Consider the following 26,856-nt stretch of genomic DNA (forward strand, 5'->3'; position numbering starts at 1 on the left):
AAGGAAATATTTATCCACAAATCTGGCGGTCGCCTGATGAAGCTGGTTGTAATTACTGGCGAAACTTTGTACTCACATTGTAAATGTTGTGGCTTGGCTCTCCAACACACAAGTGGTGTGCTGTACTAATATATTACACTATACACTACATTATACACTACACTATACACTACTAAACACTACACTATACACTATACTATACACTACACTACACATTACACTACTAAACACTACACTATACACTACACTACACACTACACTACTATACATTATGTAATGCGAGCAAGGACAGGGTGGGCGCTGCCTCCGCACCACTCACGCGGGCCGGAGTATAGGGGAGGCGGAGCTTGGTCGTCGGGGTGAGTGGGGGCGGAGTCAGGGTCACGTGAGGAGGAGGAGGAGTCAGGGTCACGTGAGGAGGAGGATATAGGGTGAGAGCCAGAAGGGGATCGGGAGTCGAGAGAGAGTGAAAATAGGAGAAGCCACGCGGGGTGCTGGCGGAGGAGTGGCACCATTTGCCACGTGGTTGGAGTCACGGCATCGTCGGCCAGTGGTGTACGTGGAGCAGCGGGGTGGCTGCAGAGTGTGCGGGGCACACGGAGCAGCGGGGTGGCTGCAGAGTGTGCGGGGCACACGGAGCAGCGGGGTGGCTGCAGAGTGTGCGGAGTCACACGGAGCAGCGGGGTGGCTGCAGAGTGTGTGGGGCACACGGAGCAGTGGGGTGGCTGCAGAGTGTGCGGGGCACACGGAGCAGCGGGGTGGCTGCAGAGTGTGCGGGGCACACGGAGCAGCGGGGTGGCTGCAGAGTGTGCGGAGTCACACGGAGCAGCGGGGTGGCTGCAGAGTGTGTGGGGCACACGGAGCAGTGGGGTGGCTGCAGAGTGTGCGGGGCACACGGAGCAGCGGGGTGGCTGCAGAGTGTGCGGGGCACACGGAGCAGCGGGGTGGCTGCAGAGTGTGCGGGGCACACGGAGCAGCGGGGTGGCTGCAGAGTGTGCGGGGCACACGGAGCAGCGGGGTGGCTGCAGTGTGCGGGGCACACGGAGCAGCGGGGTGGCTGCAGAGTGTGCGGAGTCACACGGAGCAGCGGGGTGGCTGCAGAAAGAGCGGAGGACTCGAACGGCGTGCGAGGCACGCGAGGGAAGAGGTGCGGGTCCGACCGGGGACATCGCGGGGTGCGAGACAAGAACCCAATAAAGGACAGACGGAGACCTACATCGCCTAAGAGTCCTTTATTACAACTACACTACTATACACTACACTATACACTACTAAACACTACACTATACACTACACACTACACTATTATACACTAGTGCTGTACTAGTAACGAATTGCCACGTTCTGTTTACGTGACAACCCTGGCTAATTGGCTGTCGGCTGGTGGCGGAGTTACCGACACATTCACATTCACGCGATCTAACCCAAAGAAACTGAATTACGGATTATATTGGTCGCGAAAGCCTGCTACGTGTTAAGTTGTATTTAAATATTTTGAAGTGATATGTTTACTTTTCCTACACTTTGCACTCCTCTCGTGTTTTTGTACTGTTTGTTGTGTAACGTTCTCACCCCGTGTCACGACTGGACATCGATGAAAATTGCTTCATAGCTCATCGGAATCCTCCTCCAGTCGGTAACAAAGATTACGATTCGAATCGCTTCCGCCTCCTTGCCCCCCACCCTCCTTGCCCCCCACCCTCCTTGCCCCCCACCCTCCTTGCCCCCCACCCCCTCCACCACCGCGTTCATCGCGGGCCTCCCACACCGAGACCATGCGGTGATTGCGCTCCGTTGGGAATCTGGAGATCAAACAACCCCCTCCACCCACCCACACACTCCACCCTCCCCCACCCCCTCCACCCACCCACCCACCCACTCCACCCTCCCCCACCCCCTCCACCCACCCACCCACCCACCCACCCACTCCACCCTCCCCCACCCCCTCCACCCACCCACCCACTCACTCCACCCTCTTCCACCCCCTCCACCCACCCACCCACCCACCCCCTCCACCCACCCACCCACTCCACCCTCCCCCACCCCGCCCATCCAACTCCACCCCCACCCTCTCCACCCCAAAACAAAGACAAAGATCCCATATTTAGCCGAAACAGACTGTCGGGGCAAGTGCTGTCAGCGAGCATTACCTATGAAGGCCGACGAGGGGGTGGGTGACCAGCACCACGCCCGGTCGCCTTTATCTCTCCAGTGGCGATGTTTACTACACACCGTACCAGGTACTCATTTGAGGCTGACTCGACCTAGGGGAGGCGTCGGACCGGTTCAGATGATCGTCACCGCTGTTGGGGGTGAACGGGATTCGGACTCGGGTCGCCGGGTTCCTGTGCAGCGCGCTCACCGCTACCCCACTGCTCTCCCCCACCACCCCCACCCCGCACCTCCGATAAGAGCGGTTGGCTACGTGCGGTATGAAAGAAGTTCACACACATACAGATCCCGCCACAGAGCGCCACTCCATCACAGCCGTGAGCAGAGATTCATGAGCGCGCGTTGATGTGTGCGGTGTCTCGGTGTGAATGGACGGATGCGTGAGGTGCTTGGCAGGGTGAGTGGCAGTAGTTGGGATGTGTGGGTGGATGTGTGGGTGGATGTGTGGGTGGATGTGTGGGTGGATGTGTGGGTGGATGTGAGGTGCAGGAGAGTGGATGGCTGGGTGAGATGGGTGGTGTGCGTGAGATTCGTGGGTGGCAGGGTGGATGGATGAGTGGCTGGGTCGGTAGTGGCTTGGTGGGTGGCTGGGTGGGTGGCTGGGTGGGTAGTGTGTGGGTAGTGTGTGGGTGGGTGGCTGGATGGGAAGTGGGTGGGTGGTGGGTTGGTAGTGTGTGGGTGGGTGGCTGGATGGGAAGTGGGTGGGTAGTGTGTGGGTGGGTGGCTGGATGGGAAGTGGGTGGGTGGTGGGTTGGTAATGTGTGGGTGGGTGGCTGGGTGGCTGTGTGGGTGGGTGGCTTGGTGGGTGGCTGGGTGGGTGGCTGGGTGGGTAGTGGCTTGGTGGGTGGCTGGGTGGGTGGCTGTGTGGGTGGGTGACTTGGTGGGTGGCTGGGTGGGTGGCTGGGTGGGTAGTGGTTTGGGTGGGTGGATAGTGGGTTGGGTGACTGGGTGGGTGGTGGGTTGGTAGTGTGTGGGTGGGTGGCTGGATGGGAAGTGGGTGGGTAGTGTGTGGGTAGTGTGTGGGTGGGTGGCTGGATGGGAAGTGGGTGGGTAGTGTGTGGGTAGTGTGTGGGTGGGTGGCTGGGTGGTGCCTGGGTTGTTACTGGGTGGGTCGCGGTTTGAGTGGCTGGGTAGAGGGTCGGGTGGCTGGCTGGCTGGGTAGTGGTTTAGATGGCTGAGTGGATAGTGGATGGGTGGCTGGCTGGATGGGTTGTGGTTTAGATGGCTGAGTGGATAGTGGATGGGTGGCTGGGTGTGTTGGTTAACCATTGAAAAAAGACGACCACTGTATCGCACGCATTCAGATGCGTTTCTGCGATCGTCTCGAACGCTCTTCCTTCCGATATTAGGACGCCACTGGAGATATGCAATTTCAAATAATCGAAGTTGAAAAGTAATTTCCTCTAGAGCTGCTTTTGGTGTTTAGATTGGTGTCCTTCCCCCGCACATCCGAATAGCACGGATGTCTATGTATGGTGCGAAAGAAGTTCAACACATATACACGACTATACACTACACCACTATACACTACACCACTATACACTACACCACCATACACTACACCACTATACTAAATTGAAAACCAATTTCTTTCGAAGTGCTTTTTTTGTTTAGTTTATTGTCTTTCTCCACACATCTCCGATTATCACGGTCGGCTACATACGGTGGTGCGATAGATGTTCAACATACGCACATATATTCATCAGGGTGGCCTGCTAGCTTCGAACCGTGACACGTTGCGACGGGTTGCGGTCTCCGGTCGCTGTCGTACGGTGCGAAAGAAGTTTAACACACGCGGTTTATATGGGCACATTGTGGAGGATGGCGTCTGCGATTCGAGCTCGCCATTGCTGCGTGGTCGCGGCGCAGGCCGCAGTGAGAGTTCTCGTTAATGGATTTTGTTTCCTCGTCAATAGGGGATTAAAATGCCATCAGGGCGCTGTAATTATTCACTCGCTCAGCAGAAGCCCGAGAGCGGGTGGGGTGGTGAGGGGTAGGGCGCGCCGCGTGTAAATCTGACGTCTAGAGAACATTGGCTCCGTGACTTCATTCATCGTTTTGCCGGGTGGTGGCAGAGGCTCTCGATTCGAACAGGGCGGGCCGCCCCGGTTAACATCTCGCCGCGGTGGCTAGAAGATGTCAACTACCTCGTCTGCTTTGCAGGAGATCCTATGGGTTCGATCCCGACAATAATGTTGCTGTATATTTGGAGTGTGCGTGTCGGTCTCGCTCTCTCACCTTGGTGGTGTGGAGTCTTTGTCCGGTTCCTTCAGTTTTTTCCCTCCACATTTAAAATCAACGTCACGCGTTTGGAGTATTTGTCTGCTCCTATAAATTTTCACGTGATGATGATGATGATGACAAGCCACTTCGTTGAGCTATCCTTTCTGATAGCCAGGTCGCTTCTGAAAAAGAGCTCCATAGCACAGTGGGCCTTCCCTGGTAAAATAAACAATAGTTTAGTTTTCTTGGTTCTTTCGGTAAAGTCACGTAGAAGGGAAGTAATAAAATAATAAAATAAGCAGGATCCTTCTTGACGGTTGGATGTCCTAATTAAAAGGAGACCTGATGGTTCAATGAGCCATTCTGTCTACAGGAAAGCCACCCATACGGATGCCTACCTAAAACCGGATTCCCACCACCATCCATCCCAGAAGAACTCCCTCATCAAGACTCTATACCATAGAGCCCAATGCATCTCCGACCAGGAACACATTGCCAGTGAACTCAAACACATACGCCAAGCTCTTAAGGCTAATGGTTACTCCGACTACACGATCCGCAAGGCCATCACTCCAACCGTCAAGAAGGATCCTGCTGAGGAGCCTTTCAAAACCATCACCTTACCCTACATTGCTGGGGTCACAAAAAAGATCTCCAAAATCCTGATTAAACACAAGATTCAGGTACGATTCAACACAGTACATAAAATCCGTGATCTGGTTCCGTCTGTAAAAGACGTGGTTCCAGACATACAGTACCCTGGCGTCTACAAACTAAGTTGCCTCTGTGGTAGCAGTTACATTGGAGAAACCAAACGACATGTCTCGGACCGCATCCGTGAACATAAAGCTGACCTGAAACACGGTAGGACAAACACCTCAGCCGTGGCAGATCACTGTTACAATTCAGTGGGTTCACATGACATTGACTTCTCCAAGACAGAGGTTCTCTGCAAGCCATCTGGCTACCATGAGAGATTCGTTCATGAGGCGATCCACATATACAAACACAGAGACAATTTCAACCGAGAAGATGGATTCTGGCTCAGCAATCATTGGAAGGACGTAATAAACCACTTCGGATCTTAACTGATTGTTGTTCACGTTTATGGTGACTTTCAGACCGCAGTCCACTCACTGGCATTGACTGTGTATCTTGTGTTCTCCACAGGGAATGCATTACTTGCTCCGCTGCGGATCTCCTGCCACCGTTTTCCCATTCAGATGTTTCATTGCTTCTACATACTATTAACATGCCCTTCCTTTGTTAATGCTACCCCCCCCTCCCTTTGGTGCTGCTGATCCTGCATAATGCATGGGCATAATATGACTTTGAAACCCCCCGCCCACCTCCTACGCATTTCCCATGAATATGCTAAATTCCTCTTGATATGCACATTCTTTTGTTAAGGCTCTCTTCTTCTTCCACCTCCAACTCAGCTTATATATAAGCTCCTAGCTTGGCAGTGTCTCATTCTTCACCTGAAGACGGCTGCTTGCGTTGTAGCCGAAACGTCGTGAGAATTGTTTTATTATGTTTTATTTTTATTATTTTATTACTTCCCTTCTACGTGACTTTACCGAAAGAACCAAGAAGATGAATCCCTGCAGTCACGAAAGCTTTAAATCGAAAAATAGTTTAGTTCTTTCGGTAAAGTCACGTAGAAGGGAAATAATAAAATAATATTTGTATAAAACAATAAAAATTCTCACGACGTTTCGACTGCACGGGATAGGCGATGACTGTTCGTCGCCCAGCTTGACGAACCTTGACCTTAGCCACCCAATGAGTATCTCATGGTCGATGGTGTCGAAGGCGGCTGAGAGATCGTGGCGAACCAACGCTGCGGCACACCGGTCATCCATGCCCTTGTAGAAGTCATCGGTGATCTTTAGCAGAGCTGTTCCAGTGCTGCGGAACTTCCGGCACAACGGCTGCAACAGCCCTTCGCTGAACGAAGGATTTTCCAGGTGGACAATCAGCGGCGCAAGCAACGTCCGAGCGTGATTTGAGAATCGACGCGTGTATGTAGTTGAGCGGCGATGTCTTATTTGGCAGTCGTGCGATCAACATCGACACCTCTGCCCCCGACGTTGTTGGCAGGGTCTCGAGTTCTGCATCGGTTTCAGGTTGATCAAACTCAGACGGCAGACCGGGAGAATGCGTTGCCTTCAAATTACAAACCGCCGTCTTCGTCGTCACTGTTTTATTGGCGAGGAACGTCGCAAGTGCTGTGCACAGACCGGGTCGACTGGCCGATGCGTGGTCGGAGTGCAGCCAGGACCCTTGACGACGAGCCACAGAGCATAGGGGTCAGGAGCCGACTCATTGACGCGCAGAGCGCAGAACGATCCGGCAGACTCAATGGCGAGCCGGTTGGTAGATCTGCAAGGCTACTCTCTCATCGTCTATTCCTGGGGAAGGGCCGTGAGCGAATCTCCCTGTCGTGCATGGACGGAATTACTCCGCTTCCCCGCTCGTCATCCCGGGCCCATGGCCCAGTGAGAGCGGACGCGGCGTCGCGAGGTTATAGCGAGTAGATATATAATATAAACTGACGATGATAATGCCACTCTGCTGATACTGCTGCTGATGTTGCCGATGCTGATACTGCTGATACTACTGCTGATACTGCCATAGTCAGGCGCTCCCACGTTCGCCACTCGTTATGCAGACATTCGCAGTTCAAATATAACTTTTATTGAGCCATTTGCACTGCCCTGCCATCAGTCACTCGATTTTTGTTGCCGCTTTTAAATTGTGTTATGTATGTAGCACGCGCGCGCCTTGAGTAAAGGTGCCAGAGCTCTATACAAACATATATAAAACAAATACATAAAATACATAAAAATAAACCTAGAACTATTCAAACTAAACAATTTTTTTGTTTTACAAGGTAAGGCCCACTGAACTATTTAGCTCTTTTTCAGGAGCGACCTGGTCATAAATGATAGTTCAATTAAGTGGCTGATCACGTGGACTTTTATAGCAGCAGCTACAGACTCTGCACGCGTGATGTTGATTCTAAATGTGGAGAAAAATATCGGAGGACCTGGAGGACACACAAACTCCAAATCTACAGCAGGCGTCAGGGTTGGGATCGAGGCAACAACCCCGTGCATACGAGGCGACGTAGTTAGCACCTCGCCACTGCGGCACGGCACCGCTAGCAACGCAACTTCACACTTGAGGAAGGTTGGTTCCCTCTCTGACCATGGCTACAACAGAAAGACCCAACGCAGAAGACGCCTGGGTTTGTGGGTTTGATCTTACACGACACTCATGGTCCATCCTAATCTGCATCCACTGCACAGACCATGGCAGCAGATGCGGAAGCCTGATGCACTAAATGAAATATGTTAAGTCGTCTCCAGTCGTGTGCCGACTGTGGTCATCCAGAACAGACCGTACAACGCAATGCCCCGATCCACAAGCACAAAGGAGACATCACAGCGAAACACTCCGCTGCTCCTCACGCGGCTTTCTGCCTTGACCACCTGGATGTGTGAATTATTCTTGTTGCGCTGCAATCTGCATCATCCGTAGGAAGGTACGAGAAGAAGAAGACTACCACCGCAGTGATCGTGACCTCGCAACACAGACGGACGGAGCGGCTGCTATCGCGCTTTCGACGTTCATTTGAATGCGTGAAACAGAACGGCTAAACAACAACATGAAACAATGCGTGTGCATTTCGATTTAAAGCTTTCGTGACTGCAGGGATTCATCTTCTTGGTTTTTTCGGTAAAGTCACGTAGAATGGAAATAATAAAATAATAAAATAAAACATAATAAGATCATTATCACGACGTTTCGGCCACAATGCAAGCAGCCGTCCCCAGGTCACGCTGTCTCCCCGACAGACCTGGTTTTCACCTGAGGACGGCTGCTTGCGTTGTGGCCGAAACGTCGTTATAATTATCTTATTATGTTTCATTTTTATTTTATTATTTTATTATTTCCATTCTACGTGACTTTACCGAAAGAACCAAGAAGATGAATCCGTGTGCAGTAGTGTATAGTAGTGTATCATAGTGTAGTGTATAGTGTAGTGTATCATAGTGTAGTGTATAGTGTAGTGTATCATAATATAGTGTAGTGTATCATAGTGTAGTGTAAAGTCGTGTATATGTGTGGAACTTCTTTCGCACCGTCAGTAGCTAACCGCGCTAATCGTAGGTGCGGGGCAAGGAAAATAAGAGAAACACACAAGGAAAGTGAGAGAAGTGACGGGGCCATGTGCCCCATAGTCGCACACGGCGCCTCCCGAGTCGGCGGGCGAGTGTGAAACCCGCGATTCCGATCGATCGCGCGGCCCCTCGAGAGAGAGAGAGGGGGGGGGCACTCGCTAGCGATCTGCGTTGCCCAAAGTTTGTAAAGCGACGAGCGCGAGAAGAGGGGGAGAATGGGAGGCGAGCGAGCGTCGTCCGTGATCACCGGGGAGGGAGAGGGGCGACGGCTGCTGATGGCGGCATTTATTTTGGTGAATGACACCAATCTCGATGTGTTGTGTGCGTGCTGTGCGTGCTGCGTGTGTCACGAAGATGATACTTGCACACATAACGGATCTTTGTTCGCAACGTTGTGAGATGCAGGTAGAGATGGGGCGGTGACGCGGGGTGGAGGGAGGGCTCCTTGTTGCAGAGGTTCGCGGTTCGAATACAAAAATGGCCGCCATGGTTAATCCTGCGGGTGCACGGACCGTAAGAAAGTAGTACGCGTCGTCTCTGCTTGAATACGAACTTCAAATATCCCTCCTAGCACCCCTCCACTGGAATAAAACCCCCTGTACATTGAGTAGCACTGCCTATAGACTCAACACTGCGACTCAACACTGCTCGTAGGCTTAACATTGCCCATAAACTCAACACTGCCCATAGACTCAGCACTTCCCATAGACTCAGCACTGCCCATAGACTCAGCACTGCCCATAGACTAACACTGCCCATAGTATAACACTGCCCATAGACTCAACACTGCCCATAAACTCAACACTGCCCATAAACTCAACACTGCCCATAGACTCAGCACTTCCCATAGACTCAGCACTGCCCATAGACTCAGCACTGCCCATAGACTAACACTGCCCATAGTATAACACTGCCCATAGACTCAACACTGCCCATAAACTCAACACTGCCCATAAACTCAACACTGCCCATAGACTCAGCACTTCCCATAGACTCAGCACTGCCCATAGACTCAGCACTGCCCATAGACTAACACTGCCCATAGTATAACACTGCCCATAGACTCAACACTGCCCATAAACTCAACACTGCCCATAAACTCAACACTGCCCATAGACTCAGCACTTCCCATATACTCAGCACTGCCCATAGACTCAACACTGCCCATAGACTCAACACTGCCCATAGACTAACACTGCCCATAGACTAACACTGCCCATAGACTAACACTGCCCATAAACTCAACACTGCCCATAGACTCAACACTGCCCATAAACTCAACACTGCCCATAAACTCAACACTGCCCATAGACTCAGCACTTCCCATAGACTCAACACTGCCCATAAACTCAACACTGCCCATAAACTCAACACTGCCCATAGACTCAGCACTGCCCATAGACTCAACACTGCCCATAGACTCAACACTGCCCATAGACTCAGCACTGCCTATAAACTCAACACTGCCCATAGACTCAGCACTGCCCATAGACTCAACACTGCCCATAGACTCAGCACTGCCTATAAACTCAACACTGCCCATAGACTCAGCACTGCCCATAGACTCAGCACTGCTACCTATAAACTAAACACTGCCCCTGTACATGAAGCAGTCCCCTCCTTAACCTCCTTCCGTTCCTCTCTTAAAGCCTCACCACCTCTTCTCCATCATCGCCACTCCCTTCCTCTTCCCTCCCCCTCCACTCATTCCCGTCCCTCCACTCTAGCCCCTTAGTGACCCCCTCCGTAAAGTACCCATCCAGCACGGTCACTCAACCCTTGTAGCACGCTCCCTGCCAACTCAATCATTATCTTCTCTATGCGACTATTGAAATATGATCGTTTACAAGTGTATATACCACCCACTTAATCCGAGTCGCTTTACAGCAATGATCTTGTACGTGAGATGCTCGTGATGACAGTAAAGAGTGGGTGGGTTGTTATTAAAAGTGGTGGTGGACTCATGGTGACAGGAGGGCAGTTGGGAGTGAGGAGGGGTTGGGGCAGGGATCGTGATAGGGGTCGGTTTATCAATAGGGGTAGTGATAGGGGTAGTGAGGGGTAGTGATAGGGGTTGAGGTAGTGATCGAGTTGGGGGTAGTGATAGGGGTTGGGGTAGTGATAGGGGTTGGGGTAGTGATAGGGGTAGTGAGGGGTTGGGGTAGTGATGGGGGTTGGGGTAGTGATAGGGGTAGTGATAGGGGTTGGGGTAGTGATAGGGGTAGTGAGGGGTTGGGGTAGTGATGGAGGTTGGGGTAGTGATTGGGGTTGGGGTAGTGATAGGGGTACTGATAGGGGTTGGGGTGGTGATAGGGGTTGGGTAGTGATAGGGGTAGTGATAGGGGTAGTGATAGGGGTAGTAGCACATTCTGGTTTATTGCTCGAGGGGTAAAAACCTTTTATTCGTTTTCATCATTGCGTGTATTGAGTTTCTGTCCACTTTAGGTAATCTTTTACAGAACAGTTTGTTGTATATTTTGTCGTCACCAAGACATCTCATAGTGACTCCATTCCCTCTCACATTTAATATAATGTATTATTATTATTTTTGCAATTAAATTACGTTTAAAATTTAAGTTTTGTTTAAAATAAACCCGGATGCCTGTAAAGGGGGCAGCCAAAGAGCGGCAGGCTGCCGGGCCACGTGTTGGCCGCACGGGGAGAGAAGGGGGGGGGCAGCCGCACCCCCACTGCCTGTGAGCCCCCGTGAGCCCCTTGTGAACCCCTTGTGAGCAGACATCACCCAGTGTCTGTATCCCCCCCCCCCCCCCGTCTAGCCTCCCCCCGTCTCCCCCCTCGTCTTGCCCCCACTGTCTGGTCCCCCCACCCGTCTCCCCTCTCCCCCCCAGAGACTCCTCCCCCACATACCGTCTCCCCCCCCCTACTGTCTCCCCCCCACCACCCCCCGTCTCTCCCCCCACCCTTCATCGTCCCCCCCACCATGCCCCCCCCACCACCCCCGTCTTTCCTTCCCCCCCACCGCCTCCCCCTCCGTCTCCATCCCCCGTCTCCCCCCCCCCCCCGCACGCTGCCCTCCCCCCGAGTGCGCGGCTCTAACTAAGCGGGCTCACCTCGGCCTGCTGCCTCTTGACCTCTGTAATTGGCAGCGCGCGACCCCTGGGTGACGATGCGCACCGCTCGCCCCGGGGAAACTGAGAGGCGCTCCCTCCCCCCCTCCCTCCCTTCCTCCACGCCTCTCCTCAGCCTGCCCTGACCCCCGTGCAGGGGCCAACGAACGCGCCGTCGAGAGACAGAGAGATAGAGACAGGGAGACAGAGACATGGAGAGAGACACAGGGAGACAGAGAGACAGAGACACAGAGAGACAGATAGACAGAGAGACAGAGACACAGAGAGACAGAGAGACAGAGACACAGAGAGACACAGAGACACAGAGAGACAGAGACAGGGAGAGAGACAGAGACAGAGAGACAGTGAGACAGAGAGACAGGGAGACGGAGACACAGGGAGAGAGACAAAGAGAAACAAAGACAGGGAGAGAGACAGGGAGAGAGACAAAGAGAGACAGAGACAGGGAGAGAGACAGGGAGAGAGACAAAGAGAGAGGCAGAGAGACCGAGAGAAGAGAGGGACTCTGTGTGTCGAGAAGGGCAGCGACGATCACAATCGCCCCTCGCTCTGCGAGGATGAATGATCGCATGCAGTGTGACATTCAAATACAATGGGTGACACTTCGTACATTGTATTACATTACTCGTAATAATAATATCGTTGTTATTATTACTGCTACGATTCCACTTGTGCTACCCAACAACGACTCACCGAGTCGAATGACTTTGTCAGCAGGATCCTGCCAACTCTTCACAGCCTTCGAACCCCCGATCATCACGGTTGGCTACATATATTGCGAAATAAGTTCAGCACACACACACAAACCATTACAGATATGCACTACTATAGATAACACTACTATATAATACACTATACACAACACTATACGCTACACCATACATTACACTGCCATACTATACACTAGTAAACAATACGCTACACTAATATACACTCCACTATACTGTACCCCATAACCCCTTAATTCCCATTGAATCAATGGTTGTTAGAACGTGATCTTTCCATAACGTGGTGTGTTTCAGGAACGCAACTACCACCGCGTTCTAGGAGACTGTGATCGTCCATACGGGTGCCGCCGTGACCCCACATGGAGCCGCCGTGACCCCACAGGCGGGAGCTCCTTCTCGAATGCTTGTCAACCCTGTTGCAGACTGAAGACAAATCCTTTCGAGAAATAACGCACCCACCTCCAACTCGTCTTCTCTCTATCCACAGGACTGGCTTCAACATCACCACCACCACCATCATCATTGTCGTTATCATAGCCATCACCACCACCACCACCATCATCATCAGAAGACATCTCCCCGATCATCTCATCAACATCATGGAGAACCTCACTCTGTTGGGCGACCCGGGTCCCTATGGGTCCGCCAACGCCAGCAACGGCTCCCAGCCCGCGGACGCGGCCGTCAACGGCACCGCGGGCACGCCGCTGGCGGCGACGGCGACGGGCGGTCCTTACCAGACCTTCGAGGTGATCCTCATCGCCATGGTGACGGGCTCACTGAGCCTCGTCACCGTGGTGAGCAACATCCTCGTCATGGTCTCCATCAAGGTGAAACATGCATGGATGGATGATTTAGATGATTCGGATTATTCACATGACTCGGATTGATCAGATTATATGGACCATTCAGATTATTTGGGCTAATATTAATTTCCAAACGATGTTGGTAAGCCACGTTGTTGAGCTATCATTGTGATAGCCATGTCGCGTCTGAAAAATGAGTTCATAGCTCAGTGGGCTCTGCCCGGTAGGATGGGGAAGTTTGAGTGTAATTTTTATGTTTTAGCGGTTATTTATTTGCCTTTCCTGTATTGTGCACTCCGATCGTGTTTGTGTATTATTTGTTGTTGTTGTTGTAACGCTCTTACCCCTGCTGCCCCCCTTACTGGACATCTGTTTAACAAAAAGTAAAGAGCTTCGCTGCTCACCGGATTCCTCCTGCTGCAGTCTAAACCAACATTCCGCTGATTCCGATTCTCGAAGGTGAACCGCCAGCTGCAGACGGTCAACAACTACTTCCTCTTCAGCCTGGCGTGCGCCGACTTCTTCATCGGCGCCTTCTCCATGAACCTCTACACCCTCTACATCATCGCGGGCCGCTGGCCCCTGGGCGCGCTCGTCTGCGACCTGTGGCTCGCCCTAGACTACGTGGCGAGCAACGCCTCCGTCATGAACCTGCTCATCATCAGCTTCGACCGCTACTTCTGCGTCACCAAGCCGCTCGCCTACCCGACCCGCCGCACCACCCGCACGGCGGGCTGCATGATCGCTGGCGCCTGGGCGCTCTCCTTCGTGCTCTGGGCGCCCGCGATCCTCTTCTGGCAGCACATCGTGGGCGAGCGCACCGTGCCCGACGGCGAATGCAGCATCCAGTTCCTGTCCAACCCCGCCGCCACCTTCGGCACGGCCATCGCCGCCTTCTACCTGCCCGTGGCCATCATGATCGCGCTGTACGCGCGCGTGTCCCGGGCGAGCAGGAGCCGCGTGGGACGCCGCGGGAAGAGTCGCAGGACGAGGCGCGGGAAGGCGGACGCCATCGGCAAGATGCTGAGCGGCGAGATGGGGAGGAAGGCGTCGGGACGCGGTGGTGGCGGTGGTGCTCAGCCTGGCCGCTACGCCATCCTCTCGCGGCTCAGGCTGACGCGGCGGTTGGTGACGGAGCGCTGCGGTGGTGGTGGTGGCTGTGGTGGTGGTGGTGGTGGCGGTGGTGGTGGTGTTGGCTGCGGTGGTGGTGGTGGTGGTAGTGGCTGCGTCAAGTCGAAGGTGTCGGACGCGACGGCTGTGGTTGTGATGAAGAACGCCGACAACAACGGGCTGCTCGTGCTGGAGGCCTCCTGCAAGCGACACGCCGAGGAGGAGGAGAAGGAGCCGGCGGCGGTGGTGGTGGTGATGGTGGTGGATGAGGAGGAGGCGGCTGCTGCTGCTGCCGCGGCTACCGGCGAGGGGAGGTGCGACGGGGAGAAGGAGACCTCGGAGTCGAGTTCGCAGACGCCGAGTTCCAAGAAGGGTCCCGAGCTGTGCGACGAGGAAGACGACGACGAGGAGGACGACGACGACGACTCGACGCCCGAGGAGGAGGAGGAGGACGAGGCGGCCACGGGGGACGCGTCCGCGCCGCGCGCCGTGACGCGCTGCGCGGGCGGCAGCAACGCCACGTGCCTGACGGTCATCGACACGACGCCGCCGGTGGCAAGCGGCGGCAGCAGCGACGCGGCCACCACCACGAGCACCGGCAGCGCCACCGCGGCCACCACCGCGGCCACCACCACCACGTCCTCGTCCTCCTTCTCCTCCGCCTCCGTAGCCGCTGCCACCAACGTCAACGTCTCCGCGGCAGCGGCGGCGGCAGCCTCGGCGAGCAACGGCGATGGAACGGACGGGGCGGTGAGCAGCGGCGCTTCCAAACGACAGCGGCGGCAACAGCAGCAGCAGCAACAGCAGCAGCAGCAACTGCAGCAGAGGCAACAACAACAGCATCAGCAGCAGCAGCAACGTCAGGCGGACGTCGGGAAGCAAGTCGGGCAGGCGCTCGGCGGAAAGAGCGGCGCCGGGAAGAAGAAGAAGCAGCGGCAGGCGGCCGCGCGCGAGCGGAAGGTGACCCGCACCATCTTCGCCATCCTGCTGGCGTTCATCATCACGTGGACACCCTACAACGTCATGGTGCTCATCACCACGTTCTGCGACCGCTGCGTGCCCGCCGCCGTGTGGATCATCGGCTACTGGCTCTGCTACATCAACAGCACCATCAACCCCGCGTGCTACGCGCTCTGCAACGCCGCCTTCAAGAAGACGTTCAAGCGCCTGCTCCTCTGCCAGTACAAGGACATCGGCACAGCCAGATGAGGAGTCCCGGATGGGGAGGAACGCGTGGCCACTCGGGAGAGGCCGTAGTGCGGTGGTGATGGTAGTAGTGGCGGGTGGTAGTGGATGGTGGTGGCGGTGGTGGATTTGTAGGATCCGTGGGTTGCCCGATGGCCGTGTCTCACCTTCCCATGACCTTGTTTGATCGAACATCCCAATCTAGCAAGGACCCTCGTGTAGCAGATATCTTTGGGACTCTGCGTGGATTTGCTGGGTAAAGAGTAGCTTCGTGTATCATGATAGCAGTCGTCGTATTGTCATCATTCGTCTCAATGTCGTCGACGTGGCCTGCCTTCGTACAGACGCGGCTTGCGCCACACAGTGCCGCCATCTGTTGCGATCAAATCCGAAGATCGAGCAAGCGAACAGAGACAACCACATTCTGGCACGTCTCTGTCGGGCACATTTCTCGGAGTATGCGGATACACGTCACGGAAACTACAGCGGGATTCCGCAACACTTATCTGCACCGCTCCCCTCCTCGAAGTGCAAGATACATACATTCATCGAGACCCACAGACTTACACGGACCCACAGACCTAGACAGAGACCCACAGACTCACACAGAGACCCACAGACTCACATAGAGACCCACAGACTCACATAGAAACCCATGGACTCATACAGAGACCCAGAGACTCACAGATAGACCCACAGACTCACATAGATTGGAAAATGATTTCTTCGGAACGGATTGTTGTGTTTCTAGTTTGGTGTTTTGGCCCCGCACCTCCCATGAGCATGATTGGCTATGTATGGTGCGCGAAAAACATGCAACATACATGCGCACATATATCGTGCGTTACACTTTTAACTATTTTTTTATTTAACCAGGTAAGGCGATCTAGTTGCTCTTTTTCAGAAGCGGCCAGGTCATCACAAATGATAGTTCAACGAAGTGGCTTCTCATCATCATCATCACGCGGAATTTATCACTGCAGCCAAAAACGCGTGATGTTGATTCTAAATGTGGGGGGGGGGGGGGGGGAGAAACTGAGGACCCGGAGAAAAACTACACGCGACCACGTGGAGAGAGAGGCGCAGAATCCAAATACACAGCCTCCTCCTGTACGGCAGGCGAGGTAGTTTACAGCTCCTGGCAAGCGTGGCACCCCCATGGTGGCGATATGGTCGAACGCCAACAAATCGTCTCGGCTTCGGTTTCTCAAAAACCCGGCCGGTTCGGCGATTTCATTTCAAAATACCAGTCGTGGTTTAAACAAATAAGGACGGTAACAATAATACATCATTATTAATGATGATCATTATAATCATCATGACGGCGGCGGCAGCAATGCGCCACTAACCGCACTGGTGGTGGAGGAGGCGGCAGCGGCGGCCCTGTTAATTACAGCAACACGGTCATTTTGGTTTCGTGTTTTCGAGGTTGAATGGTGGTAGTCAGATTCGGTATAATGATGATTATTATTTTGAGTGTGTCCGTTGGTGGTCGTGGCTCTAAGTCTTTGTGTGCCACGTGGACCCTTACACATCGCAGCGTCGTCAGAGGTGGCTGCGGTGGTAGAATCGGAGTCGCGGAGGAGGCTGATGGTGGGAATGATGACCATCGTGCTGATGTTGGTGACGGTAGAATCCTGTCAACGGTCTTACAATCCAGAGACTTGCGGCGAGGATTCTAAGAGCGTCGTCTGTCCGTGTGTGTCCCGTGTGTCCGTGCAAGTGTCTCCCTGTATGTCTGTGTCTCCGTGTGTGTGAGTCTCTCTCTGTATCTCTGTGTCTCCGTGTGTGCAAGTGTATCCCTGTATCTCTGTGTCTCCGTGAGTGTGAGTCTCTCTCTGTATCTCTGTGTCTCCGTGAGTGTGAGTCTCTCTCTGTATCTCTGTGTCTCCGTGTGTGTGAGTCTCTCTCTGTATCTCTGCGTCTCCGTGTGTGTGAGTCTCTCTCTGTATCTCTGCGTCTCCGTGTGTGTGAGTCTCTCTTTGTATCTCTGTGTTTCCGTGTGTGTGAGTCTCTCTCTGTATCTCTGTGTCTCCGTGTGTGTGAGTCTCTCTCTGTATCTCTGTGTTTCCGTGTGTGTGAGTCTCTCTCTGTATCTCTGCGTCTCCGTGTGTGTGTCGTCTGTCCGTGTTTGCTCGTGTCTGTCAGTGTCTCTCCTCGTGCGAGTGTCTTTTTCGAGTTTGTGCTTAATTTGTGATTAGATTAAATACATTTGCACAACGTTATTCCGATAATTATGTTACGTATTTATTTTTCCGAGCAATAACTCGGCTCTTAGTTTGTCAAGGGTTTTCGGGTTACCAGTTTTGACTTCATCGTTATGATAGATCATTGTTGTTGTAATTATTGCGATGTGTCTTTGAAGATGTGGAATCTTGGGACCTGATTGCTTTGTGCTGTTTAGGCCCAGCAGCTCCCTAGCAGGCGATGAGGTCTGCAAAAAGTGCAAAACAATTGTAATTGAGCTCCGTGACGCGGGCGCCAGACTCGAGCGGCCAAACGTCGCAGGGAGTCGTCAACGTTCGTCGCGAGTTGGAGTGGATGGGGCGGTAGGGAGTTAAAACAAAAAGATAATAACTGTTGTGGCGAACATTCTGCCACCAAATATCCGCTAGAGGCATCGCGCAAACTGCACAGGGAGCTGAAACGTTTTCTTAACAACTGGCAACCACCACCCACAACCATGATGTAAACTAAAACATTTAAACAGGTAAGACCCACCGCTGAGCTACGTAGCTCTTTTTCAGAAGAAATCCGTTGAGCGCCACGGAGGCTAGGAGATGTTAACTACCTCGCCTGGTATGCAGGAGGTCGTGGGTTCGTTTACGACCCTGACGCCTGCTGCTGCTGTATATTTGGAGTTTGCGTCTCTTTCTCCCCGTGGTCGCGTGGAGTTGTCTCCGGGTTCGTCCGGTTTTCTACATTTAGAATCAACATCACGCGTTTTTGGCTGCTGTTATGGTGATGATAAGCCACTTCGTTGAGCTATCATTTGTGATAGCCAGGTCGCTTCTGAAAAGAGATAAATAGCTCAGTGGGCCTTACCTGGTAAAATTTTAAATAATTTAATTTATAGTCTGTATTTCCCCCGAGATCCTGAATACTTCGGGAGGAGAATGAACGAAATCTCTGCGCGTTAACAAATTTTTAATCATCATTTACTTCGACAGAACTACCACGCAAAAGACAACGACAACGACGCCCCCGTATAGCCTGTTGGGCCAAGTGCGATGAGGCAGTAGCACCTACAAAGGCTGGCACAGCAAACGAGGGGGTGGCTGGCCAGCACCACGCCCAGCCGCCTTTGTCTCCATAGTGGTGATGCTTATAACCGCAATCAAGTATTAATTTGAAGCTGAGTCAACCTAGGGGAGGCTCTGAACCGGTCCAGATAATCGTCATTGGTGTTGGTGGCGTGAGCGGGAATCGAACTCGGGTCGCTGAGTTCGTAGGGCAGTGCGCTAACAGCTACGCCACCGCTTGCCACTTAACTTCTACAGAACCACCACCATCATCAATCACAGCTCCATTGACTGAGCCTGGCGCTGTTATTGGCAGCGGTGCTGCTGGTGCGAGAGGATGAATCAGAATCGGAATCTTGATTTAGACTGCGGGAGGAATCCGAAGAGGTGTGAAGACCTTTGTCACAGACTTCCAATATGGCCGGGGCCCTGCCCCGAGGTCCCCACGTGGCGAGTATCCGTTTGTATTCCATTGTGAGAAATCCTATCTGGTGGCGAGATGTTAACTACCTCGCCTGGTATACAACAAATCGGTGGGTTCTAGATCCAGACCCTGACGACACCTGCTGCATATTTGGAGTTTGCGTGTCTCTCTCTCCCCATGGTTACGTGGATTTTTCTCCCAGTCGCACAGCTTTTCCCCCTCCACATTTAGAATCAATATCACGCGTTCAGAGTATTTGGCTGCCACTTTAAATGTCCACACGATAATGATGAGCCACTTCGTTGAGCCACCATCTGGCCACGTCGCTCCTGACAAAGAGCGACGTAGCTCAGTTGGGCCTCACCTGCTAAAATAAAAAAAAGAGTTTAGTTTTAATAGTTATAGTTTTATCTTATTTGTATGCATCTATTGACATATTCACGTATAAAGCGCTGGCACCTTCGTTGAAGGCGCGCGCGTGCTATATACATAACAACATTTAAAAGCGTTAACAAAAATCGAGTGACTGGTGGCAGGGGCAGTGCAAAGGGCCGCAGAATGAGTTGACCAATACCAGCCGGGTCCTTGGGGGGTCACGGCAGGGGCTCGAGGGGAAGGGACCGGGAGGAGGGGAGGGGAATGGGAATGGGCGATGATGATGGAGAAGAGGTGGTGAGGCTTTAAGAGAGGAATGGAAGGAGGTGAAGGAGGAGGATCGCTTCGTGTGCAGGTGGCAGGATGACTGCCTGTGAATTGTCTATCGCTGCAGTATCGATGAGTAGACAGTAATAATAATAATTCCTGGGCTTCCCAAATGCAATTATATGCAAAAAAGGTGTGTACATATTATGTGGTGGAAGTATATTTATATTTTTATATATGGGCACTCCGCATACATACCACAACAACAACAATCGGCATTCGCCACTAAGTGGCGGTGACGTCACCACGGCGCCTGTGCCAGGCTAGGTGCACGTTGAGGCCACGTGTCGTGTCGAACGCCCACTGGCAGGAGGTCACAGGGCAGACCCAGGTGCCATGGGTCAACTGACGCATACATACAGACGCACATATACATGCATACTTGTGTACTCACACGTATATATAGACACGTGTAGAAGGACACACGCATTGATTCAAACACGCGCACATTATTCGCTGCGCTGATACAGAGACAAAGGTAAAGATCCCTCGTGTAGTTTTTTAAAGGCTGTTGGGGAAAGTGCTGTTAGCGAGTAGCAGCACTTATTATGAATGCCGAGATACGGCACACGAGGGGGCGGGTGGCCAGCACCACGCCCGGCCGCCTTTGTCTCCCCAGTGCCGATGTCTACTACACACCGCACCAGGTACTCATTTGAGGCTGAGTTGACCTAGGGGAGGCCCAGGATCGGTTCAGATAATCGTCACTGGTGTTGGTGGCCGTGAGCGGGAATCGAACTCGTGGCGCTGCATTCGTAGCGCAGCGTCGCGCTAACCGCGACACTCACATCGCGTCCCCCACACCACCACACCCGAGGGAAATCCTAACTCCGGCAAGCAGCTTTTGAGAAGCAAAAGCTGTTTTAAAATTGGATCCAGGGGGAGTGTTTAATGAGGAGTCATATTCCTCGTCGTTGGCATCTGCATCATTGAAACCTCGGACGAGTTCAAGAACAAACACCACGAGCGCGAATGTCAAACCCCACGAACGCGCTTCGTGAAGAGGGCCGCCAATCCTCCAGCGCGAAACATCGATCCAAAGCTGTTTCCTCCAAGTCCTGCACACTCATCTTCGTTGGACCAATAGCGCCACAGACGCACACGTACAGGGACACTCCGAAAATGCGCCATCCAATCAACCCTCCACTCCTTAAGTCCGCGATAACCCCCCAGCTCCCCAACGCCACCTCGCCCCCTGCCACCCCTCAGGGGGCCAAGCAGCCTCCCCCCTCACCCACCCCCTCTGAAGCTCCGAGCGCTAAAAGCCAGCGGCGTTTCCACTCCCGAAATCCGCGCGCGGTTTAAAACACAAAACCGCTCCTAAAATCCTCGGTCGCTTTAAAAGGCTGGGCGGCTGCCCGACTCCTAAAATCCGCTATAAAATAAATCTTCGCGGATTTTACGAGTCACGAAGCGCGGCTGCAACAACAACAACCCATGCTAAAATCTGCAATGTGTTTTTGTTTGGGGATGGTGGTCGCAGTATCTGTACACACGCACAGCGGCCATGCCCCTTATCCAGCGCGGATTTCTCTTTGGGGAGATTCTCACCGTCCATACAGAGGGGGCTGCCACAGGTGTATGATGTACAGACAGCTTGTACGCGCAGACCGTGTATGACGTACAGACAGCGTGTACGCACAGACCGTGTATGACGTACAGAGAGCGCGTACGTAAAGACCGCGTGTGACGTACAGACCGTGTCTGACGTACAGACCGCGTGTGATGTGCAGCCTGCGTGTGATGTACAGACCGCGTGTGATGTACAGACCGCGTGTGATGTACACACCGCGTGTATTACATATATGTGTGTGTGTGTGTCGTCGCGTGTGATTTTTATGGCTTTAGGCGCGACGTGGCGGGCGAGCGGGCCGGCGAAGTTTACTGCGCGTGAGTTTTGTAAGGTTAACTTTGGTGGATTTTAAAGCAATATTGCTGCATCGTAAACTTTTTTTTTGAAAGAGAAATATTTAAGGAAACAAAAAATACAAACAAACATTGTGTTATTGGTGGTGGTGGTGGTGGTGTGAACATAATATTTACACGTCTTGTGTGAACACACGCAAAAAAATATCCTGGTTTAATTACGCTTAAAAATATATAAAGAAAACATTTAGTCCGTTTATTAAAAGGTTGTTGTAAGAGTTTATATATGAATATTGTGTCGCTTCCGTGAGCATTTGTCGGTGCCAGCGACGGTTTTCGATCTTTGTGTGCCCCCGGTAGCGTAATAATAATAATACCAACACGAGCCAAGTCGATGGAGATGGAAAAGTCGAATTCCATGCGGAGAGACGGGGATGGGGAGGAGGCGTCATTCAGTTCGGCGGTAACATTCTCCACAACGGCGCTCAACGATCGTTTCGAGAACTTTGCGAGCAACGAGAAACCTTATCTCACACAGAGAGAGAGAGAGAGACTTTGCCTCCAAACACCCGGGCGTGTTCACCAGCGTTAGTTCAAGCGAGCCTGACTCAGCTGATGATGAGATACTGAGTCTCGAAACCGGTCCTTGCCGAAAGCATCTGACTGTTCACCAGCATTTGTTCGAGCAAAGCCTGACTGGTATGCAGGAGGTTGTGGGTTCGACCCCGAACCTGGCACCTGCTGCTGTTTATTTGGAGTCTTCGTCTCTCTCTGTGGTCACGTGGATTTCTCTCCGAGCCCTTCGGTGTTTCCCTCCACATTTAGAATCAACATCACTCGTTCAGAGGATTTGGCTTCGGCTATGAATTTCCACGTGATGATGATGATGATAAGCTACTTCGTTGAGCTGTCATTCGTGATAGCCAGGTCGCTTCTTAAAAAGAGCTACGTAGCTCAGTGGGGCATTACCTGGTAAAATACAAAATACAAATTCTAGTTGGTTTAGGGGAGAACTTTCTTGTGTTGAACCAATGCTGCTGATGAGATGCGTGATCCCACGGTGGGCGTTGAAAGGGGGAATGGTGAATTTTTTCTGGCACCGGAATCTTCACCCCAAGTCCATTCCGTAAAATGCGACTCATTCCACGTCTCGCTGTGCGGGTTTTTTGTTGCGGTGTTGACGTGGTGGAGGTGATGGCCGTGGGAGAATCCATGGAATTATTTACTCCGGCCCAAAGTTTTTTTTTATCGTGTGTGCTTGACTGTTCCGTAGGCAGTGATATAATAACGACGACGATGATGATGACGATCATGATGATGTTGATGAGGATAATGATGATGGTGATGTTGTTGCCCCAGCGCTCATGTGCAAATTACGCGTCCTGCACAGACACGCGCGTATACATGGGACGTCTGTGGTCTGTGTGTTGCTTGTCATGTGTTCCAGAATTCCGGGAATAAAACATTTAATATATATATAACAATATAAATAAATAATTGGGTTGGAAAATAGGAAAGTTCGGCTTATAATCTACAAAAAAATCTCTGTAAATTCATAATAAAATATTTTTTGGGGAAATATTGCGTAAATATAAATGTGCCGTTTAACCCACCACCACAACCCGACACAGCAAATTAGTAAGGGTTGTCACGTAAGCAAAACGGACCAATTAGTCACTAGTTCAGCACATCGGTGTGTTGGAGTGCGACTTTCCACTGGCAATTACAACCAGCTTCATCAGGCGATTTGCCAGAATTATCTGACAATTGAATTATCTTGCAATTGATTGGCAAATCGGCTCTGATATTTACGCGATCTAACCCATAACACCTTCATTACGAAAAACATTGGTCGTGAAAGCCTACGTGTCAAGTATCTCTATAAATTCTGATTGTTGCGAAAATGTGACGTCAGACGTGAAATGACGTCACGCGGTGTGAAGTCACACAGAGTGAAGTCACATGGAATGACGTCACACGGAATAACGTTACTTGAAATGGCGTCACAGTTGAGGTTCCGTGGTGCTGAGTGACGTCACTTGTTTGGGCGATGACGTGATTGTGATAGCGAAACAAAATTTCCCAAATCATTCTAAATTCACCAAATTCCGCCAATTCGCATCTTTTTTTACTGGGAAACTCAAACCTATCGCCAGCCGGGGTTATGTTTCCGAATTTCGAATTCAAACGAAAAATTATTAAAAAAAATATTAAACAATCGGGCCCCATACACACATTTCGGACGATCTGATTGTGGTTACCGGTTCGGATTGTTCCCAAGATGTGACGTCACAGGGAACTAACGTGAGTTTGCCGTGGCGTGCTGCTCACCACTGCACCACCGCTCTTCCACACACACGTTGACACGCAGGCAATAACTCATTCACGGTAGGTATGAATTTGGCATTTAAAATGTTCTGATTCTCGGACTTTTAAAAAATTATAACTTCTAAATATTTATTGAATATTTTGCAACGGCTTCCAGCTGCAGAGCAAACTAACCCCTGCGTCCTCGTGTAGATGGCAGTGACGTCACACGACGCAGCGTGACGTCACATTGCGTCACGTGGTAATATTCGGGGGGGATTTTGGGGGGATTTTTGTTTTTCGGAAATCTGGGACCACGACGCTCGTACACAAAGACAAAGATCCCCCCAGACTTGGGGCAAGTGCTGTTCGAAGCGAGTATCAGCACCTACGAAGGTCGGAACTGTGATACACGAGGCGGTGCGTGGCCAGCAACTCCGCCCCAATTTGTCTCCCCAGTGGCGATGTTTACTACACACCAGGTACCCATTTAAATGCTGAGTCGACCTAGGGGAGGCCCAGGATCGGTTCACATGAACGTCACTGGTATTGGTGGTCGTGGGCAGTGGTGCAGCTAACCACTGGACCACCGCTCCCCACAACCGACGCACACGCGCACACACCCGTTCGATTCCATCTCTCGGCGTAGCAGTGTGTGTGTGCTAAAGACAAGAGTGTGTGTGTGCTACATACAATAGGGAGCGGTAGTGTCGCGGTTAGCGCTGCGCTATGAATCCAGCGAGCCGAGTTCGATTCCCGCTCTAGGCCAACACCAGTGACGATTGTCTTAAACGGTCCTGGGCCTCCCCTAGGTCGACTTAGCTTCAAATAAGTATCTGGCTGCAGTGGGTAAACTTCGCCACTTGTAGACAAAGAGAGCCGGGTGTGGTGCTGGCCACCCACCCCCTCGTGTGCTCTTCCGGCTTTCATTAGTGCTGCTCGCTAACAGCACTTGCCCCAACAGTTTATCAAAGGCTATAACGGGGGATATTTGTTAAACACTTACGTGCACCATGAACCTCGCTATGATAACCACCAGGGATGACATCAGCAGCATCATTATCATCATCGGTTGGTCCAGTAAGTCCAACTGAGCCATCATCACCTGTCACGGCTAAAGGCTCAGCCCTGCAACGGCGTGCTCACGCTACTGCTATCGAGGGGGAAGCTCTCGACGAGAAGAGCGCCTGTCCAGTACGGGTGTCTCTTGGCCTACTCTTTCACGCTGGCGGGACGTCACGGTGGCGAGATGGTGCCATGGTTGGCGAGATGTTATCTCGCCTGGTGTACAGGAGTTCGTGGGTTCCATCCATACCCTGACGCCTGCTGTATATTTGGAGTTTGCGTGTCTCTCTCTCCGTGGTGGTCGCGTGGATTTTTCACCGGGGCCTGCAATTTTTCCCCTTCAAATTTCGAATTGACATCACGCGTTCAGAGTATTTGGCTGTTGCTCTACATTCCCACGTGATGATGATAAGCCGCCACTTCTTGGTTCTTTCGGTAAAGTCACGTAGAAGGGAAATAATAAAAGAATAAAAATAAAACATAATAAAATATATTATTAATAATAAAAGAATAAAAATAAAACAATAAAATATATTATTAATAATAAAAGAATAAAAATAAAACATAATAATGCAGTCACGAAAGCTTTAAATCGAAATTTAAGTGGCTTATCATCATCATCATCACGTGGAAATGTAGAGCAGTGGCCAAATACTCTAAATGCGTGACGTTGATTCTAAATGTGGAGGGGTGAACCTGGAAGACCCAGAGAAAAATCCACGTGACCACAGGGAGAGAGAGACGCAAACTCCAAATATACAGCAGCAGGCGTCAGGGTCGGGATCGAACCCACGCGCTCCTGTCTATCCGGCGAGGTAGTTAACACCACCTAGCCACCGTGACACCAAAAATGCTCTCTCTCTCTCTTTAGAGTGTGGCTGGACGAAGGAAATTGCAGGACTCCACCTTTGCCTTTGCTGAATTAGACACGTGCTCCTATGATGAGGTTGTTACGATGAGGTTGTGCTGCATATGAATCATAATAAACTCGCGCTCTCAGCAGCCTCATGAACCTACGCTCATTCCGCGTGTTTTCTGTCGCGCTTCATCCATGACGTGTCGTGTTATGCACTATGAAGGGCGCCTGCGGTGGCTAGGAGATGTTAACTATCTCGCCAGGTATACAAGAGGTCGTGGGTTCGAGCCCGACCCTGACTCCTGCTGTATATTTGGAGTTTGCATGTCTTTCTCTCTCCCCGTGGCCACGTGGATGTTTCTCCAGATCCTCTGGTTTTCCCACGACCTCCTGTATACCTGGCCAGGTAGTTAACATCTGCGAGCCACAATTGCGCCCCTAGCGAGTAGCACCGACGAAGGGCGGCATGGCACACCAGGCGGTGGGTGACCAGCACACTGCACCATGTACTCATTTGAGGCTGAGTCGCCCTAGCAGAGGCCCAGTACCGGTTCAAATATTCGCCACTGTGATTGGTCGTGAGCCGGAATCGAACTCGTGTCGCCGGGTTCATAGCGCAGTGCGCTAAACATTGCACCACCACTCCCCACAGACAGCCACCGCCACCATCATCACTACCGCCGCCACCACCACTGCCACTGCCACCACCAACAAAACAAACAACCAACATTCGCCACTCAGTGGCGGTGACGTCACCACGGCGCTTGTGCCAGGCAATTTGCACTTTAAGGCCACGTGAAATGTTGAACGCTCGCTGGACACGCGGGCTACATGACTCAGCCAACACAGCCTTGTCTGCCGGAGGAGCTTACTGATGACACTTTGTCCAGA

General features: G+C 52.1%; 1 protein-coding gene across 1 annotated transcript in view; it reads left to right on the forward strand.

Annotated features, from left to right (window-relative positions):
• Positions 1-21,828, forward strand: part of LOC144951936 (muscarinic acetylcholine receptor M4-like) — a 37,664-nt gene extending 15,836 nt beyond the window's left edge. The window contains exons 2-3 of the mRNA XM_078882296.1: positions 12,890-13,232; positions 13,668-21,828. Of these exons, the coding sequence (XP_078738422.1) occupies positions 13,002-13,232; positions 13,668-15,527 (2,091 nt within the window). The 5' untranslated portion in view covers positions 12,890-13,001 and the 3' untranslated portion in view covers positions 15,528-21,828. The remainder of the gene's footprint in view (positions 1-12,889; positions 13,233-13,667) is intronic.
• Positions 21,829-26,856: the final 5,028 nt, after the last annotated feature.

The sequence above is a fragment of the Lampetra fluviatilis genome, chromosome 64, assembly GCF_964198595.1.
Source record: "Lampetra fluviatilis chromosome 64, kcLamFluv1.1, whole genome shotgun sequence".
NCBI classification, from domain to species: domain Eukaryota; kingdom Metazoa; phylum Chordata; class Hyperoartia; order Petromyzontiformes; family Petromyzontidae; genus Lampetra; species Lampetra fluviatilis.